The sequence below is a fragment of the Neoarius graeffei genome, chromosome 10 (genome assembly GCF_027579695.1).
Source record: "Neoarius graeffei isolate fNeoGra1 chromosome 10, fNeoGra1.pri, whole genome shotgun sequence".
Taxonomy (NCBI): Eukaryota; Metazoa; Chordata; class Actinopteri; order Siluriformes; family Ariidae; genus Neoarius; species Neoarius graeffei.
Genome location: NC_083578.1, coordinates 63,987,014 through 64,005,004, shown reverse-complemented (window position 1 = coordinate 64,005,004; position 17,991 = coordinate 63,987,014). Strand labels below are relative to the sequence as shown.

General features: G+C 44.9%; 1 protein-coding gene across 4 annotated transcripts; it reads left to right on the top strand.

Moving 5' to 3' along the window:
- The first annotated feature begins 101 nt into the window (after positions 1 to 101).
- On the top strand, positions 102 to 17,451 carry si:ch211-198n5.11 (methylcrotonoyl-coenzyme A carboxylase 2). Of its 4 annotated transcripts, none has more exons than XM_060932095.1 (13): positions 102 to 390; positions 786 to 986; positions 1,494 to 1,690; positions 2,143 to 2,321; positions 2,409 to 2,489; positions 2,652 to 2,830; positions 4,421 to 4,613; positions 4,709 to 4,800; positions 5,020 to 5,176; positions 8,325 to 8,447; positions 8,585 to 8,709; positions 9,443 to 9,524; positions 16,911 to 17,451. In XM_060932095.1, the coding sequence occupies exons 1-13, from the start codon at positions 326 to 328 to the stop codon at positions 16,995 to 16,997; spliced, it is 1,761 nt and encodes a 586-aa protein (XP_060788078.1). In that variant the 5' UTR covers positions 102 to 325; the 3' UTR covers positions 16,998 to 17,451. The 4 variants fall into 4 exon arrangements, with proteins under 4 accessions (XP_060788078.1, XP_060788079.1, XP_060788077.1 ...); XM_060932094.1 differs by having other exon boundaries at positions 103 to 390; positions 678 to 986; XM_060932097.1 differs by having other exon boundaries at positions 104 to 390; positions 1,649 to 1,690.
- Positions 17,452 to 17,991: the final 540 nt, after the last annotated feature.

Sequence of the window (17,991 nt, the reverse complement as noted above, 5' to 3'; positions counted from 1 at the left end):
CGAAAACTCCGTGATTATAGAATAAAGCCGCACTGTTACCCACAGGACAGTTCCCTAACATTAGGAGAACCCTATTTGGGCCTTAAAGCGAACGTTATATTGCCGTAAAGAAAACATTTCTGGAAAATCAAATGGGGAACATTTCGGACACCACAAAAACAAACGTTCTTCTAACCAATAATCGTTAGTTGAATACAACGTGTGACACCCAAAACATTAACAACAATACACTGCTCTCTACTGGTCATATCCTGAAAGCTCGGTATAGTAGACTTTGGCCCGGAACGTTCCGCGTGGTGTTTTGTTTCCTTCCGGAAGCGTTTGAATGTATTACGGCGCAGAAATAAAACGACTTTGGACTCTTGTAGCTATGTACCGTTGTATGTCAAGGTAAGATAGTTATTCGTAACTGATAAATTATGTGTTGTAGGCTGTTTAATCGAATGTTTCAATCTTTATATATTTCTGTGTATACATAGGTTGTTGTTTTTTAAACAAAATCCAAATGACCTTTGACACACTTGCATAAAAACAAATCGCAGATCAGTTCAAGGGATATTTGATTACCGGTGGCCGAAACCTTCAATGAATCCAAATAACAGCTTAGAAGGAAGTTAAAAAAAAACTCCTAGAAGTTGCTGTACTGTAAATAACTTGATTTATTTTTATTTTTCCAGTTTATTTCGAGTAAATGGAAATATATGCTTCACAAACCAATCATGCATCCAAATACTGTCAAGGACGACAGAGAAGAACTGCTTTCTATGTCAGTGCATTTATTTCAGCTCAGCCAGACCACTGAAATACCTGAGACACAATCTGCAGCCCATCTGCACACATCAGGCAGTGTTACACCGTTGCATAAGTTCAAGTGCACGCAAAAGAAGGTTGCCAAGTGCCTTTCCAGTGGTAGATGGTGCATGCCAACTTATTCACAGACATGTATTTGAAGCAAATTTACGGAACAGCCAGGCATGCCAGCAAAGGTATGATGAAGTTATTTACACTACGCAGTTGGTTTATTTACATTTATTTACATTTCTACCAACACGTTCCTGCTGCACAGTCTGAGTGTTTAGTCACTTTCAAAATATAAGCAGTGGTGTAACCATGAATGTGAGTGGGGATGAAGAAATGTTTCAAATAAAAGCAGTGTGTCATCCATACAGTTATAAATGTTGTAACTGCATGTATTTTGGGTGGTAGTAAAAGCACAATTTACTATCAACCAATCTTAAATAAAATCCACCCTCTGCTACATAGTCATTAGTGTAGTAAGAGAGTTCTAACTAAATGTGTCTTGCGATAGATAAAATTGATTTATGCCAGATTATTTGAATTCACTACAATTTAAGTGTGAGCTCTTATTTTTCAAGTTTATGTTTAAAATTGTAGTCTTGTTCAGTAAATGCATGTTAGAGCTCAGTGTTTCAGAGATTTTAAATGACTAATTTCATATTGAACACCTGATTCAAATGAGATGATTTATTTAGGTATCTAGAGCTGAAGGAAAAAGTGTTAAAGGCAGGTGGGGAAAAAGCCGTTGCCCGACATACACAGAGAAACAAGAAGGCTCTAGTCAGAGACAGACTGCACATGCTGTTGGATGATGATGATTATCTAGAACTGTCTCTCTTTGCTGGACTAGGTTTACCCTACGGAGACATCCCATCGGCTGGCTGTCTCACAGGTATTTTACTGAACCACAAAGCTTGAGGGTTTTTTCCAGCCATACCTAGTTTTGTTGTGGAACATTTTGCTGTCTTTGTTCAAGCATATCCTGTAATGCTATCTGGCTAAGATTCATGTTTTAAAATAAAACTGAGCTTTAGTTTGTCCAGTCTGAAAGCCACTACCAATTTCCATCTTTCATAAAACTGGTGAACACTGTCAATGACAGTGCCCTCCACAATTATTGTCATCCTTCATGAAAATGCACAAAGTTTATTAAATAAAAAGCATAATGAGAATGCAGTTCAGCAGTTTCTTGTACACCTACATTGTTGAATTAAAAAAGTAGGGCCTAGTGTTATATTTTAGGAGAGGAACCTAGAAATAACGTGATTTGATCATCCATATCTATTTACTGTACTTCATTCCCCCATTTCTCTCATTATACAGTGATGTTTTTACTTATTACAGGTATTGGTAAAATAAATGGTCTTTGGTGTGTGTTCATCGCTAATGATGCAACGGTGAAAGGAGGCACAGCATACCCCATTACAGTAAAGAAACAGCTTCGGGCCCAGGAAGTGGCCATAAAGAATCGGCTCCCCTGTGTATATTTGGTTGACAGTGGGGGTGCATTTTTACCTCTTCAGGTAAGATGCACTGTAAAAACTCAAAGCGCTTCTGTCAATATAAAGCCACTATGGTTGCAATAACAGTTCTAAAAATTCTATTAACAGTCAGATATATTCCCTGATAAGAACCATGGTGGCCGAGTTTTTTACAATGAAGCTATAATGGGAGCAATGAAGATTCCACAGGTATGATCTTTTTTATAAATGTTTTTCTATGCAGATGTATAACCATCACAGTATATTTCATTTCATATGATGCTTTTAAGTCACTCTTTTCACAACTTGTTGCTTGTCAGAGGCAAATTGAAGTCAGAGCCTGCCATCAATGTATTATTTTTGTGCCTGCAGGTGGCAGTGGTCTGTGGGTCATGTACAGCTGGTGGAGCCTATGTCCCTACTATGGCAGAGGAGGCGATCATTGTGCACAGGATAGGGACCATATTTTTAGGTGGCCCTCCGCTAGTTAAAGCTGCTACAGGGGAAGAAGTGACCCCTGAGGATCTTGGAGGGGCCAGGCTGCATTCAGAGTGAGTGAATTACTTATTTGAGCCGTAGGTTCAGTTGGTTTAATGTCTCTCCCCTTTATAGCTAGCTACACTTAATTTTATCATGTTTAATGGCAACATAGATTTTTAATATCATTAACATGAATTCTTGTAGGCGTGGACGCTGTATGGTTGTCATCAGTTCTCTAAAGCGCTTTTGTAAAACTTGAAATATATATTTGAATTATTTAATTATTTGGCATATTAAGAAAATATGAAACTTCATGTTGAATGAGTGTAACCATAAGAGCTTTTTTCAGTGACTAGTTCCCAATTACACTGTTTTATAATTGTAACATGTATCATACTAACAGCTCTTTATCTTGTTTGATTAAAATCGTAGATATTTTCTAGTTAACTACTTCTAGTAGCTAGAAGTAATATTAGCTCATCCGGCTGACAGGCAATGAGCTAATGCCATCATGTGTTGTCTGTCATCCAGCTGGCATCGTCCACGTTTCACGAAAATTGCTTCTCTCTCAATTCTTCACTGATTTTTATTCTTTTTGGCAGGAAGGTAGGTCTGCCTGGGGTGGATATAGCTTCTACCCAAATTTGCATAATTGCAATTAACAATGTAGATATGGAGTAATTAAACCCTAACGAGCAGTTTCTACACAAATTGCTGCTTCTCCCTCAATTCTTCACTGATTTTGATTCTTTCTGGCATGAAGTTAGGGGTACCTAGGGTGCATATAACTTCTACCCAATTTTGATTTCTCACGGGGCTGGAGTGAGCTACGCCATCACTGATGGTCTCGTTACTACTTGTTTTCCTACCTTATTTACTACATGTAGGCGGCGCGGTGGTGTAGTGGTTAGCGCTGTCGCCTCACAGCAAGAAGGTCCGGATTCGAGCCCCGTGGCCGGCGAGGGCCTTTCTGTGCGGAGTTTGCATGTTCTCCCTGTGTCCGCGTGGGTTTCCTCCGGGTGCTCCGGTTTCCCCCACAGTCCAAAGACATGCAGGTTAGGTTAACTGGTGACCCTAAATTGACCGTAGGTGTGAATGAGAGTGTGAATGGTTGTCTGTGTCTATGTGTCAGCCCTGTGATGACCTGGTGACTTGTCCAGGGTGTGCCCCGCCTTTCGCCCGTAGTCAGCTGGGATAGGGTCGCAGGCAAGCTGGAGCCTGTAGAACAGGATAAAGCAGCTACAGATAATGAGATGAGATTTACTACATGTAAGTTATTGAGCTTTTGATGAATTAGGTTTATCAATATAATGACTATACTTATAACTTAGGTAGTCGGTGATACCAGTTGAATGATACACGTGTAATGTTGTATATAAACAGGTGATTTTATTTTACTATATGGTGTCAGTCATTCAACTATTATTAAATACTGTCATTAATAATTATGGCCCTGAAACAATAGCTATTTATAAGTATTAGGATTTGCCTCAGAACATTACTGCAATATTTTCATTGTCAATACACAACAATAATTTTATATTGTGCTTATGGCATTTCTGCCATGTTTAATATATGTATTTGCTAAAACCAAGAAATAAACCTTGTTTGACATGATGAGCTGCTGTAGTTTCTCATGTATTTGTTTATTCTTGTGCCAGGGTGAGTGGCTGCATTGATCATTTTGCTGCTGTGGAGAGTGAGGCATACGAGTGTACCAGGAACATCATCTCCACTCTAAACTTCAAGCTCCCAGAGGAGGACAGCACTGAGTTTGAGGAGCCCCTGTATAATGCTGAAGAGCTTATGGGCCTTGCACCAAAGACCTACAATTACAGCATGGATGTCAAACTGGTGAGATTTACACATGCTCAAACGTACACCTCAACATTGCAGGAAAAAACTGTGGCACAAAAAAATCATTTCTGTTTCTGTCTTGACATTTTTAGATTGTGAGTCGGCTGACTGATGGCAGTCGTTTCCAGGCGTTTAAGTCTCGATATGGTACCACACTTATGACTGGATTTGCCAAAATTGAAGGGTAAGAATTATAGACTAATTTTAGCAAATAGTACATGCAAAGCTAAAACAGGAAGCTGGCATGCTGAAAATGGACAATTATTTGAAATTGTGATTATTTTTGCATAGATTAGTTTGGTTTATTGAATTGACTGATCTATCGTTAAAGTCCTGCTGTGGCAGAGGAATCTTTTTTTCAGTGAACACTACCAACACCATGTTTCTATTCCTGTTTTAACAGACATTTGGTTGGTATCGTTGCCAATAATGGTAAGCTAACATCTGAAGCCTGTCTGAAAGGAAGCCATTTTGTTCAGCTGTGTGAGCAGAGAGACATCCCTCTCATTTTCCTTCAGAACACGACCCCAGAGCCTTTGCACACTCTCTCCCAAGGCAAGGTACAGTTGAATTGCCCATGTATGAACTTCATATTCAGCTTCAAGCTCTTGTGGTAAAACAGTTGTGACACAGTAAACTGCAACAATTGAGTAATTTTCTTATGAACATTCTAATGTCTGACCTGAAGGGCCAATGAAAAGTTAAAAAAAAAAAAAGTCCATTCAAATTGAACTCTGGCAGACAGGTTTATAATGTATTATAATAATTGTTTTTGTAGCACTAAGATTTTGTTAATGTGTGATCAGTATATGCAGGGAATTTTATACTGTTTTGTATACAGTACACACAAAAACACACAAAGTCACATTTTAACACGCACACAAGTTTAATTCAGCCATCTGTTTGTAGTACTGTATGATGTGAAATAGGCAGATAGGACATGTATGTACACTATATTGCTAAATGTTTGTGGAAACCTGACCATTACACTTCTTAGTATTTGCTGAACATCCTATTATAGATTAATGCTCCTTTTGCCATTTTAGTAACCTCCTCTTCTGGGAAGGTATTCCACTAGGTTTTGGAAAACGGCTGTTGGGATTTGCCCTTTCAGCTACAAGAGCATTAGTGAGGTCAGGCACTGATGTTGGGTGATGATCGAGATTTATGTTTGGCATGCTTGCAACTGGAACAGACTGTTCTGGTTGTACTTGTTTTGGTTAGTTAAATGCCTGAGATTTATCTTCTCTCACACATTCTGCTCTCTGCTTAATGAAGGTTATGTTGACAAGTAATGTCTGTCTTCTTTTCATAAGACTATGATCCTGACGGGTGATGTATTGGTACATAATGTCTCTCTTCTTTCATAAAATAGTGTAGTCTAAACCAGTGATGTAATGCTTCATCACCCATTTACGTTATACATGGATAACTTAGCTTTGTCAACTAAATCATCATCATCCAGTCACATAGCTACAACACACTCTTGAATGTGGGGGGGAACACACACACAGTGCTCAGCGTAAATGAGTACACCCCCTGTGAAAAGTAACATTTTAAACAATATCTCAATGAACACAAACAATTTCCAAAATGTTGAAAAGACAAAGTTTAATATAACATCTGTTTAACTTATAACGTGAAAGTAAGGTTAATAATATAAACTTAGATTACACATTTTTCAGTTTTACTCAAATTAGGGTGGTGCAAAAACGAGCACACCCCACAACAAAAACTACTACATCTAGTACTTTGTATGGCCTCCATGATTTTTAATGATGGCACCAAGTCTTCTAGGCATGGAATGAACAAGTTGGTGACATTTTGCAACATCAATCTTTTTCCATTCTTCAACAATGACCTCTTTTTAGTGACCGGATGCTGGATGGAGAGTGATGCTCAACTTGTCTCTTCAGAATTCCCCAACGAAAATAATTTCTTTCCACCACAAAGGTGAAGGCTACAAGAAGATCAGCAAAGCTTTACTTATCAGTCAGAATACTGTAGCAAAAGTGGTACAAAATTTTAAGAAAGATGGAACTGCAACTATCTCACAGAGGTCGTCCACAGAAGTTAACACCTCGACAGGAGCGTCTTCTGATGAGAAGGGCCGAAGAAAATCGGCATGCAAGTTCACTGCAGTTATCTAAAGAAATAGAAAGCCAAACTGGGGTGACTATTTCCCGTGACACAATACGGTGTACACTGCAGAGGAATGGCATGCATGGATGCTGTCCACGAAAGAAGCCTCTCCTAAAGCCCAGGCACAAAAAAGCCCGCCTAGAGTTTGCCAGGGCCCATGCTGACAAAGATGAAGACTACTGGGACTCTATACTCTGGAGTGATGAGACCAAGATAAATGTTTTTGGAACTGATGGCTTCAAAACTGCATGGCGTTGCAAAGATGAGGAATACAAAGAAAAATGCATGGTGCCTACAGTGAAACATGGTGGTGGCAGTGTCCTTATGTGGGGCTGCATGAGTGCTGCTGGTGTCGGGGAGCTGCATTTCATTGATGGCATCATGAATTCACAGATGTATTGCTCTATACTGAAAGAGAAGATGCTACCATCACTCCGTCCGTGCCCTTGGTCGTCGTGCACTTTTCCAGCATGACAATGATCCTAAACACGTATATCTAAGGCCACTGTTAGATTTCTGAAGAAGAACAGGGTGAAAGTGATTCAGTGGCAAAGTATGTCTCCTGATCTGAACCCAATCGAACACCTGTGGGGAATTTTGAAGAGACAAGTTGAGCATCACTCTCCATCCAGCATCCAGTCACTAAAAGAGGTCATTGTTGAAGAATGGAAAAAGACTGATGTTGCAAAAGGTCACCAACTTGTTCATTCCATGCCTAGAAGACTTGGTGCCGTCATTAAAAATCATGGAGGCCATACAAAGTACTAGATGTAGTAGTTTTAGGTGTGGGGTGTACTCACTTTTGCACCACCCTAATTTGAGTAAAACTGAAAAATGTGTAATCTAAGTTTATATTATTAACCTTACTTTCATGTTATAAGTTAAACAGATGTTATATTAAACTTTGTCTTTTTTCAACATTTTGGAAATTGTGTGTTCATTGAGATTGTTTAAAATGTTACTTTTCAAAGGGGGTGTACTCATTTATGCTGAGCACTGTAAATACAATACACTCGCACTCATGTTTGTAGTACAACAAACTGAGAAACATCTCTGAGCAGCTGTGTCTGTGTCAGTGACTGTTTGCTCCCGGATCAATCTGTGAGGCAGAATCTCTTAGACAGCAGAGGTCTACATTCCTAGATCATACTTTGTTGATTCACCCTCCTTCACTGCAGACAGATCAAAAACTAACCGGTGAGAAGGCGTGCCATGCTCTGTGTGCCTATTCGTCTCAAAGGTATTCAGTGAGGTTGAAGTCAGAGTGAAGGCCACTCAAGTTCTCCCACACCACCGTGGGCAAACCATGTCTTCATAAACCTTGCTTTGTGCACAAGGGCATTGTCATGCTGGAAAGATTTGGGCCTCTTAGTTCCAGTGGAAGAAATTAAATGTTACAGCATACAAAGACATTCTAGACAATTCTGAGCTGCCAACTTTGTGGCAACAGTTGGGCAAAGCCCTACATATGGGTATGATATTTAGATGTCCACATATTTTTGGCCATATAGAGTATTAATTTAGTGAGTCCATTTCTTAAGCAGATTCTTTGTTTCTGGCTCCCAGGCAGAGATCAACACTACGGTACTCAAAGCTCAGGGATCCATGATGTCTGCTGTGGCCTGTGCATCTACTCCTAAGATCACTGTGGTCATCGGAGGCTGCCATGGTGGTGACAGCTATGTCATGGTCAGTAACATAAAATAGTAATTTAGTGTATTATGTGTGTGACAGCACACACATTAAACATTGCCTATGACCTTTTAACTGCAAAGGAAGAAAAATCATCATTTCTTTCTCTTCTTTTTTTTTCTTTTTTTAAAAAGTGTGGAAGGGCTTTTGACCCCAATTTCCTGTTTTTGTGGCCCAATGCTAGAGTGTCGATTTTAGCCCCAGGCCATGCGGGAGCTTTGATGCAGGATGAAAAGGAGGCCATGCACATTAATGAGCAGTAAGGGACACCCTTATACTTCACATCTTTGCTATGTAGCTGACCATTACATTATCTTATGATCCATCCATCTTGGTTTATTTTTATTTATTTTCTTTTAATCTGTGGAATAAACCAAGTTAATTTAATTAGAAGTAAGGCCACACCAATTCAATTAGTTGGTTCTCGGAATTGCCGCTTGAAGAAAATGCAAAATGAAAAAAAAAATCGAAATCAAACTTCCGCCAACAGAAAAGGTCACGTGACGTGACGTCGAAAACCAATCAAATCACTCCTTTCACTTTAGATAAAGACTTGTGGAAGAAACGTGCCTGTGGAGGGGAGTCCTGCAAAGCCTGTGTTTGTGATTGTTAGGATATTCAGCGAACAGAAGCGTAAAATCTTTGACAGGTGTGTTGAAATTCTGTTTACTGGTTTGCCTGTATTGTTTGGTCTATTTCCACCGCTAATTTTACCATCAGAGCATTTTTTTAAAATTTTATTTTTATTTCGCCCGCTCGCTTCATATTTTTCCTGAAAAAATCCGAGAACCAACTAATTAAATTGGTGTGGCCTAATATACATTTTAATCATGTCTACAGGTTTCAAAGGTACAAAAGTCTTGGAATTTGCATGCTTTTTTCAGAAGTTGTAGAACTTTTATTGTTATGTTGTGTGTTGCATAGTAATGTTACTATAAATTAGTAATAAGATAAAACTCAGTGATTTATTTGTATTTCATATGTATGTGAAGGCTGAAAGAAGAAAGCTCAGCATTCTTCTCATCAGGCAGACTATGGGACGATGGTGTGATTCTTCCACAAGACACAAGAAAGGTAAAACACTAAATTCAATACCATGTTTTGGGACAATGATAATATTGTCTGCATTGGACAGTGATAATACAAACCCTCTGTTAATGTTTCATAATTTTCTAAGATGTTGTATAACTTCTTAATGCAGGTCATAGCAACAAAGGAATTGTGTTTTACCAAATAAATACAACTCTTCAGTGTTGGCTACAGGAAATGTGATAACAGATTAGGATAGCTTGCTACTTGGCATATATGCTATGTACCGATGAGCCATAACATTAAAACCACTGACGGGTGACGTGAATAACGTTGATTATCTACTTGCACTGACACCTGTCAAGGGATGGAATATATTAGGCAACAAGTAAGCAGTCAGTTCTTGAAGTTGATGTGTTGGAAGCAGGAAAAATGAGCAAGTGTAAGGATCTGAGTGACTTTTTGACAAATTGTAATGGCAAGATGACTGGGTCAGAGCAGCTCCAAAATGGCTGGTCTTGTGTGATGTTCCCTGCATGCAGTGGTTAGTACCTACCAAAAGTGGTCCAAGGAAGGACAACTGGTGAACAGGCAACAGGGTCAAGGGCATCCAAGGGTCACTGAAGCACATGTGGAGCAAAGGCTATCCCATCTGGTCCAATCCCACAGAAGAGCTCCTGTAGCACAAATTGCTGAAAAAGTTAACACTGGCAATGATAGAAAGGTGTCAGAACACACAGTGCATCTCTGCTTGCTGTGTATTAGGGTGTTTTCACACTTGGTCCCTTTCAGCCATCTAACCGAACTCAGATCGATGACTCAGCATTTTTTGCGCATATGTGAACATTCCAACCGTACCCAGACCCCTTTAAAGCGAACCGAACTGAGACCACCTCAGGAGGTAGTCTCAGTACGGTTCACTAAAAAGCAACAGTACGGTTCACCTAATCTGCGCATTGTGAACAAAAAGCGCACCAGGTTCACTTCGCCTTTTTCACTGTAGTTTGTTTGCCGTAGTTGGTTACGTGACTGTAGCAGGGAAACTCAACTTCCTTTTGGAACTTACCACAGCCGCTTTACAGTTCTCTGAACTTAGTGTTATTTTCCTTAATCCGCACTATTTTGATCAAAGAATACAGCAGGGCAAGCATGGCAGCAGACATTTTGATTCAAGAGAAAATTACCCAGAATTCCGTGCACTGGGGGTCTGAGGGCTCTCAAGGACCTGGTGTGAACAGAAAGAGGACTGAGGCCCCATCAAAGCTTAACTGGACCAGAAAGAGAACCCAGTCCTCTTTGTAATAAATTCACAGTGTGAACACAAAAAGAACCGAGTTCTTTTTCTGTTGGTCCACTTTTTGGTCCACTTAAAGAGGACTGAGTCTGGTTCCTTTAAAGGGGACCAGGTGTGAAAACACCCTTAGAGTGCCCATGCTGACCCCTGTCCACTGCTGAAAGCACCTACAATGGGCATGTGAGCATCAGAACTGGACCATGGAGCAATGGAAGAAGGTGACCTGGTCTGATGAATCGCATATTCTTTTACAGACGGCAGTGTGTGTGTGTGTGTGTGTGTGTACTGCTTCCCTAAGGAAGAGATGGCACTGGGATGCACTATGGGAAGAAGGCAAGCCTTTAGAGAGAAAGAGTCTCAGTCCAATCGAGTATTTGTGCCATGTACTGTACAAGTACATGGCACATGAAGGCCCTACTTTGCAACTTACAGGACCTTGAAGGATTTGTTGCTAACGTCTTGGTGCCAGATACCAAAGCAGACTGTAGCGGTTCAGTATTGGTGGGTGGAGCACAGAGGACGGCAGGACAGAGATCAGGTTCACAATAGCGTTTATTGCTAGACTTTTCAGCTTAACAGCGTTCCACACTCAAACTGACACACACAACTGGCGTCTTGTTCAGGGCTGACCTCCTTCCGCTCTCGCTCTCCCTCCTGATATAGGGCGCGGTCACTGGGAAGACACACAAAAACAGGTTAATTGCTCTCATGTGTAGTGCTTCTGCCACTTACCTTCCCTGACTCCGCCCTCCTGTCACAGACCGGCGCTTGGCCACGCCCCCGCTGCCACATACCCCCACCGCCCGACTCAGGCCGGGCAGCTGTCCGGCCTGCAGCCGACTCTCCCCCCCCCCCCCCCCGACGGGAGAGGAAGTCCGCCACGACCATCTGCGCCCCCGGCCTGTGGACCACCTTGAAATTAAAGGGTTGGAGCGCCAGATACCAACGGGTGATCCGCGCGTTGGCATCTTTCATGCGGTGGAGCCACTGGAGGGGCGCGTGGTCCGAACAGAGGGTGAAAGGGTGCCCCAGCAGGTAGTACCGGAGGGCGAGAACCGCCCACTTGATGGCCAAACACTCTTTCTCTATGGTGCTGTAGCGCCCCTCACGCACCAACAGCTTCCTGCTGATATACAGGACAGGGCGGTCCTCCCCCTCCACCTCCTGGGACAAAACCGCCCCCAGCCCTCTGTCCGACGCATCGGTCTGCAACATAAAGGGGAGAGAAAAGTCAGGGGAGTGTAGAAGTGGCCCCCCACACAGTGCAGCCTTTACCTCTGAGAAAGCCCGCTGGCACTGCTCCGTCCACTGGACCGGATCTGGTGCCCCCTTTTTAGTGAGATCAGTTAGCGGGCTGGTGACATCCGAATAATTAGGTATAAACCTACAATAATAGCCAGCCAGCCCCAGGAACTGTCTCACCCCCTTTTTGGTCTTGGGCCTCGGGCAGGCCGCAATTGCTGCCGTCTTATTAATTTGGGGACGCACCTGCCCGTTGCCCAAGTGGAAGCCCAGATACCGTACTTCCACCCGCACAATCGCACACTTCTTTGGGTTGGCTGTGAGCCCCGCTCGCCTCAGCGACCTAAGGACGGCCCTCAGATGTTCGAGGTGCCGCTGCCAGTCATTACTATAGATGATGATGTCATCTAAATACGCGGCCGTGTAAGTGGCGTGAGGGCGGAGGACTCTGTCCATCAGCCGCTGAAACGTAGCGGGCGCCCCAAACAGCCCAAACAGAAGGGTGACGAATTGGTGTAAACCAAATGGTGTGGAAAAGTCCGTTTTTTCTCGGGATAGTGGAGTCAAGGGGATCTGCCAATATCCCTTCGTCAAATCCAGCGTCGAATAAAAGCGAGCAGTGCCGAGTCGATCGAGCAACTCATCAATACGAGGCATTGGGTACGCGTCGAATTTAGACACAGCGTTGACTTTTCTATAGTCCACACAGAACCGGACCGACCCGTCTGCCTTGGGTACCAAGACCACCGGGCTGCTCCAGTCACTGTGGGACTCCTCGACGATGCCCATTTCGAGCATGGTCTGAAGTTCTTCCCGAGCCACCTTTTTTTTGTGTTCGGGTAGCCTGTACGGGCAGCTACGCACTACCACCCCCGGGGGTGTTTCTATGTGGTGCTCTATGAGGTTAGTGCGACTGGGCAGGGGCAAGAACACATCCGAAAACTCGGTCTGCAACTGGGCGACCTCCGTGAGTTGTGTCGGGGAGAGGTGGTCTCCACAGGGGACCGGAGAGGTACGTGATGCCAATGTCCCTTTTTGAACCTCCGGCCCCAGCTCCGCCTTCTCCGGAACCACCGATACCAACGCCACGGGGACCTCCTCGTTCCAGAGTTTAAGCAGATTGAGGTGGTAAATCTGTAGCGCCCCACCCCTGTCCGTTCGCCTCACCTCATAGTCGATGTCCCCGACTCGCCGTGTGACCTCAAAGGGTCCTTGCCACTTGGCGATCAATTTGGAGCTCGACGTGGGCAACAGTACGAGTACCTTATCTCCCGGTGTGAACTCTCTAAGGCGCGTACCCTTGTTGTACAGGCGGGCTTGCCGTTCCTGGGCCTGCCACAAATTCTCCTGAGTTAGGTGGGTGAGCGTGTGGAGTTTTGCACGCAGGTCCATAACGTACTGAATTTCGTTCTTACTTTGTGAAGGTCCCTCCTCCCAATTTTCCCGCAGCACGTCCAGGATGCCGCGCGGCTTACGCCCATATAATAATTCGAACGGGGAGAACCCCGTGGAGGCTTGGGGGACCTCTCGCACTGAGAACAGCAAGGGTTCGAGCCACTTATCCCAATTACGTGTGTCCTCACTTAGAAATTTCTTAATATTTTTGAGGGTGCGGTTGAACCGTTCCACTAAACCGTCCGTTTGTGGGTGATACGCTGGTGCGGATCGGCTTAATCCCCAATAACCCATACAGTTCGCGCAGTGTTCGTGACATAAACGTAGTGCCTTGATCAGTCAGAATCTCTTTCAGGATTCCAACTCGGGAGATGACGCGGAAGAGTGCCTCTGCAATACTGCGTGCTGAGATATTGCGCAGAGGCACTGCTTCCGGGTATCGCGTTGCATAGTCCACCAGGACTAATATAAAGCGGTACCCTCGTGCTGACCGATCTAATGGCCCAACGAGATCCATCCCAATTCTCTCAAACGGGGTCTCGATTAACAGTAGAGGGTGCAAAGGCGCTTTTGGAATGGCCGCTGGGTTTACTAACTGGCATTCGCGGCATGCCGTACACCACCGACGGACATCGCCGCGAATCCCCGGCCAATAGAATCGGGCCATTATTCGGGCTAGTGTTTTATCCTACCCCAAGTGTCCAGCCATGGGATTAAAGTGAGCCGCCTGGAATACCAATTCCCGGCGGCTCTTCGGAATTAAAAGCTGCGTGCTCCTTAGTTTCAGTGTCCTGCGTCACTCGGTATAATCTATCCTTCATAATCGCGAAGTAGGGGAAGGACGGGGTGGCGTTCGGCTGGAGCGTTTGACCATCGATTACTCTCACTTGGTCAAACGCATGCCGCAGAGTCTCGTCTCGCGACTGCTGTAATGGGAAATCCGCGAGGGATTCCCCAAGAGAGAGAGGAGGAGCCGGCAGCTCCTCACTCTGACGCGGAGATGACGTAGACGGCTCTGTGACAGCTGCTCCCGCCAAAGCGACACCGGGACCTCCCCCTGTCAAATGGCAGGACCCACTCTCTACTAGGCGCGTCATTTAAACCCCGAAATCCCGGCCAATCAGTCCCCAAAATTAAAGAGTGGGTAAGGCGAGGATTAACCGCCGCCTTCACTATAAATTTTTCCCCTCTGAAAATAATGTGGACCGACACCAAAGGGTAGCGGTGAACATCCCCGTGCACACACAACACCTTCACCCCTTGTGCTCCCCCCAATGCCTCGTTTTGAACCAGGCTTTGGCGAATTGAGGTCTGATTACAACCAGAATCCACCAATGCCTGATATGTAGCCCCTTAGATACTCACCGGTATGCGATACGCTCCGGCCCGATCGAGGGCGGCCTCTGGCGTGTCAGGGATCCGAACCACCGCGCCCACTTCCATTGCTGTGCACTGCTGTTGAAGGTGGCCCGGCTCCCCGCAGCACCAGCAAACCGGCCCGGGCTTTCCCTCTGCACCGGTGATCTGGGGCTCACTCACCTGAGGTGGGGGAGAGACAGACACAGAAGGGAGAAACGGGAGGGCACCGCGGGTGCGGCGGGCCGACTGGGGTGGCGCCGGCCCCCGCCTCCGCGGTGGGGGAATGGGGCGAGGACGGGACACAGGAGGAGGGGGGGAGAGAGAGAGAAGAGGAGAGAAGAGATGATGCCATCTGCTGTCCTGCCGCCGGGACAGCCGCCAGATGATCCTCCGCCAGCTCGACTGCCTGAACCAGCGACGCCGGGCGGTGGCACTGGACTCACTCCGCGGTTCCTGCTGGTAAGCGGGCGATGAACTGTTCCAGTACCACCTGGTCGACGATTCCCTCGGCGTCGCGATCGTTGGCCCTCAACCACCGCCAGCAGGCGTCCCGGAGCTGCTGGCCGAACGCGAACGGCCGGCCGACTTCCTCCAACCGCAGCGCGCGGAAGCGCTGGCGCTGTTGTTCCAGTGTGCGCCCCACGCGCTGGAGGACGGCCCGGCGGAGGTCCGCATAGGCCAGCCGGCGGTCGGCGGGGAGCTGTAGCGCGGCCAGCTGTGCCTCTCCCGTTAGCAGGGGGAGAAGGCGCGCCGCGCGCTGCTCCATCAGCCACCCCGAGGCTTCGGCGACCTGTTCAAATAACGTGAGGAACACCTTGGGGTCGTCCTGCGGGCCCATCTTGGTGACAGTGAGGGGAGACGGGCCCGCGGTAGGAGCGCTGGTGGACCCTGCCGACGCGAGGAGGTGCCGGAACGCCTGTCGATCTTCTTGTTGGGCCAACACCAGGGCCTCGAACCGCTCTTCTTGCTCCTTTCGGAGGGTGAGTAGCGCCTGGTGCTGGCTTTGCTGGGCCGTGGCGAGGGCATGGATCAGTTCAGCAAACGGGGAGGACTCCATGGGGCTGTGAGGCTGCTGTGCTCCAGATCCCGGGTTTCGGCACCACTGTAGCGGTTCAGTATTGGTGGGTGGAGCACAGAGGACGGCAGGACAGAGATCAGGTGCACAATAGCATTTATTGCTAGAGTTTTCAGCTTAACAACGTTCCACACTCAAACTGACACACACAACTGGCATCTTGTTCAGGGCTGACCTCCTTCCGCTCTCGCTCTCCCTCCTGATATAGGGCGCGGTCACTGGGAAGACGCACAAACACAGGTTAATTGCTCTCAGGTGTAGTGATTCTGCCACTTACCTTCCCTGACTCCGCCCTCCTGTCATAGACCGGCGCTTGACCACGCCCCCGCTGCCACACAGACCTTCAGAGGTCTTGTGGAATCCATACCTCGATGGGTCAGAGCTGTTTTGGTGGCACAAGGGGGACCTACACGATATTAGGCAGGGGGTTTAAATGTTATGGCTGATTTGGTGTATAGCCAAAAGTTAGTGGACAGCCAAACATCACATGTATATGTGCTTTTTGACCATCCCATTCCGGATGTATTCCCCCTTCTGATCTTCTGGGAAGACTTTTCCACTAGAGTCTGAAGTGTGGCTGTATGCAGACTTGTCCATTCAGACATAAGATCATTACTGAGGTCAGGCATTGATGTTGAGTGAGAAGACTTGGGGTGCAGGCAGCATTCCAGTTCATCCCAAAAGTGTTCAGTGATGTTGAGGTCAGGGCTTTGTGCAAGCCACTGGAGTTCTTCCACAGCAAATGTGGAAAACCATGTTTAAAACAAGGTCCATGTTGTCATGCTGGAACATGTTTGGGCCCCTTAATTCCAGTGAAAGAAAATTGTAATGCGACAGCATACAAAGATCTTCTATACAATTGTGTGCTTCCATCAGTTTGGGGAAGACCTATATATTGGTGTGATGCTCAGTTTAAACAAACTTTTGGCCGTATAGTGTACAGTTATTGAAAAAGTGAAGACAGTTTTTAATGGTGGTCACAATTAAAAGTAGGCTTTTAATTTATTCCATAGCTGTATATAAATTCCTTTCCTAGTTGAAACTGAAATTCTGTTTTTGTTTTTAGGTGTTGGGTAAATGCTTAAAAATCATCAAGCAACAGGAATACCAGCTATCTCGAGGAAGGCCAAAATCCATCCCTCTTCGAATGTAACATCGTTGAAAGAATTCTCACTAAAAATGTGTGGGCTACTTCCAAGCATGAGGACTTCTGTTGTAAACCAGCAATGCAGGAGCCATGTTTTTTGTACCAACAAAAAATTATATTTGTACATGTACGTGTATTTTACACTACTGTGAAAATCAAGTACTCTCAGTATAGGAAAAACTTGGTTGCAGATATTTATCATGGTTGATATCTGTTAGTGGTATGGAGATGAAAGAGTTGGACCTTATTGGTGAGTTGAGCGGATTGCTCTGGTTCATGCAAAAGAGCTGAAGTGTTTTACTAACGATGCTTCCTGAATAAGGGTGGGAGGATCAATACCCAAGTATCCATACCTCCAATCCTGATAGGCCAGTTGTGAGAATCGATGCTCATGTTTAAAAATTGATATCAAGTACTGTTTTTAAGTGGTTGATTTTATTAACATCATTTTATTCATTGATTTACTAGTATTTTTCAGTTAAGGACAGGAACTACTTTTCCTTCCACCTTCTCGCTCCGATGACCATAGCTTATAGACAAGCAGTTGTAAGGTGTGCAGAGAAACAGATTCTGCCAGGTAGGCAGTGGCACAGTGGCAGAAAGGAAACGAAGCATTGTTTGGAGCTGTTTCACTTTCGTAAATAACTGATGCAAAATATGGCGTGTTATGGCAATATCACAAACCTGATGAAATGAATGAAAAACTGCCACACAAAAGAGCATGATGAGTTGTAGCAGAAGCAAGGAGAGGTGGAGAGAACGCAGGGCAAATACCTCCACATCTGACAGTGAGGCAGAGTTTTCTGATTTTCAGAGAGGCAGGCATTATCCAGGTATCCAGTGATAATAGTACGTTAATTTAACCATTTGAAAAGTAAGCAGGAACTGCTAGTTATTTCTTGAGGTGCAGAATATTGCACTGTATGCTCAAAGTCACTCGAGCATGTTTATCTAACGTCTTTAATAGGCATCAAAATAATATCAGTCAGCAAAACTTGAT

Coding starts and splice junctions, on each gene's coding strand:
- si:ch211-198n5.11 (XM_060932094.1), top strand. CDS start 326: ATGTATTACGGCGCAGAAATAAAACGACTTTGGACTCTTGTAGCTATG. Junction 987..1,493: donor AGCCAGGCATGCCAGCAAAG/GTATGATGAAGT, acceptor TGATTTATTTAG/GTATCTAGAGCTGAAGGAAA. Junction 8,710..9,442: donor GCCATGCACATTAATGAGCA/GTAAGGGACACC, acceptor ATGTATGTGAAG/GCTGAAAGAAGAAAGCTCAG.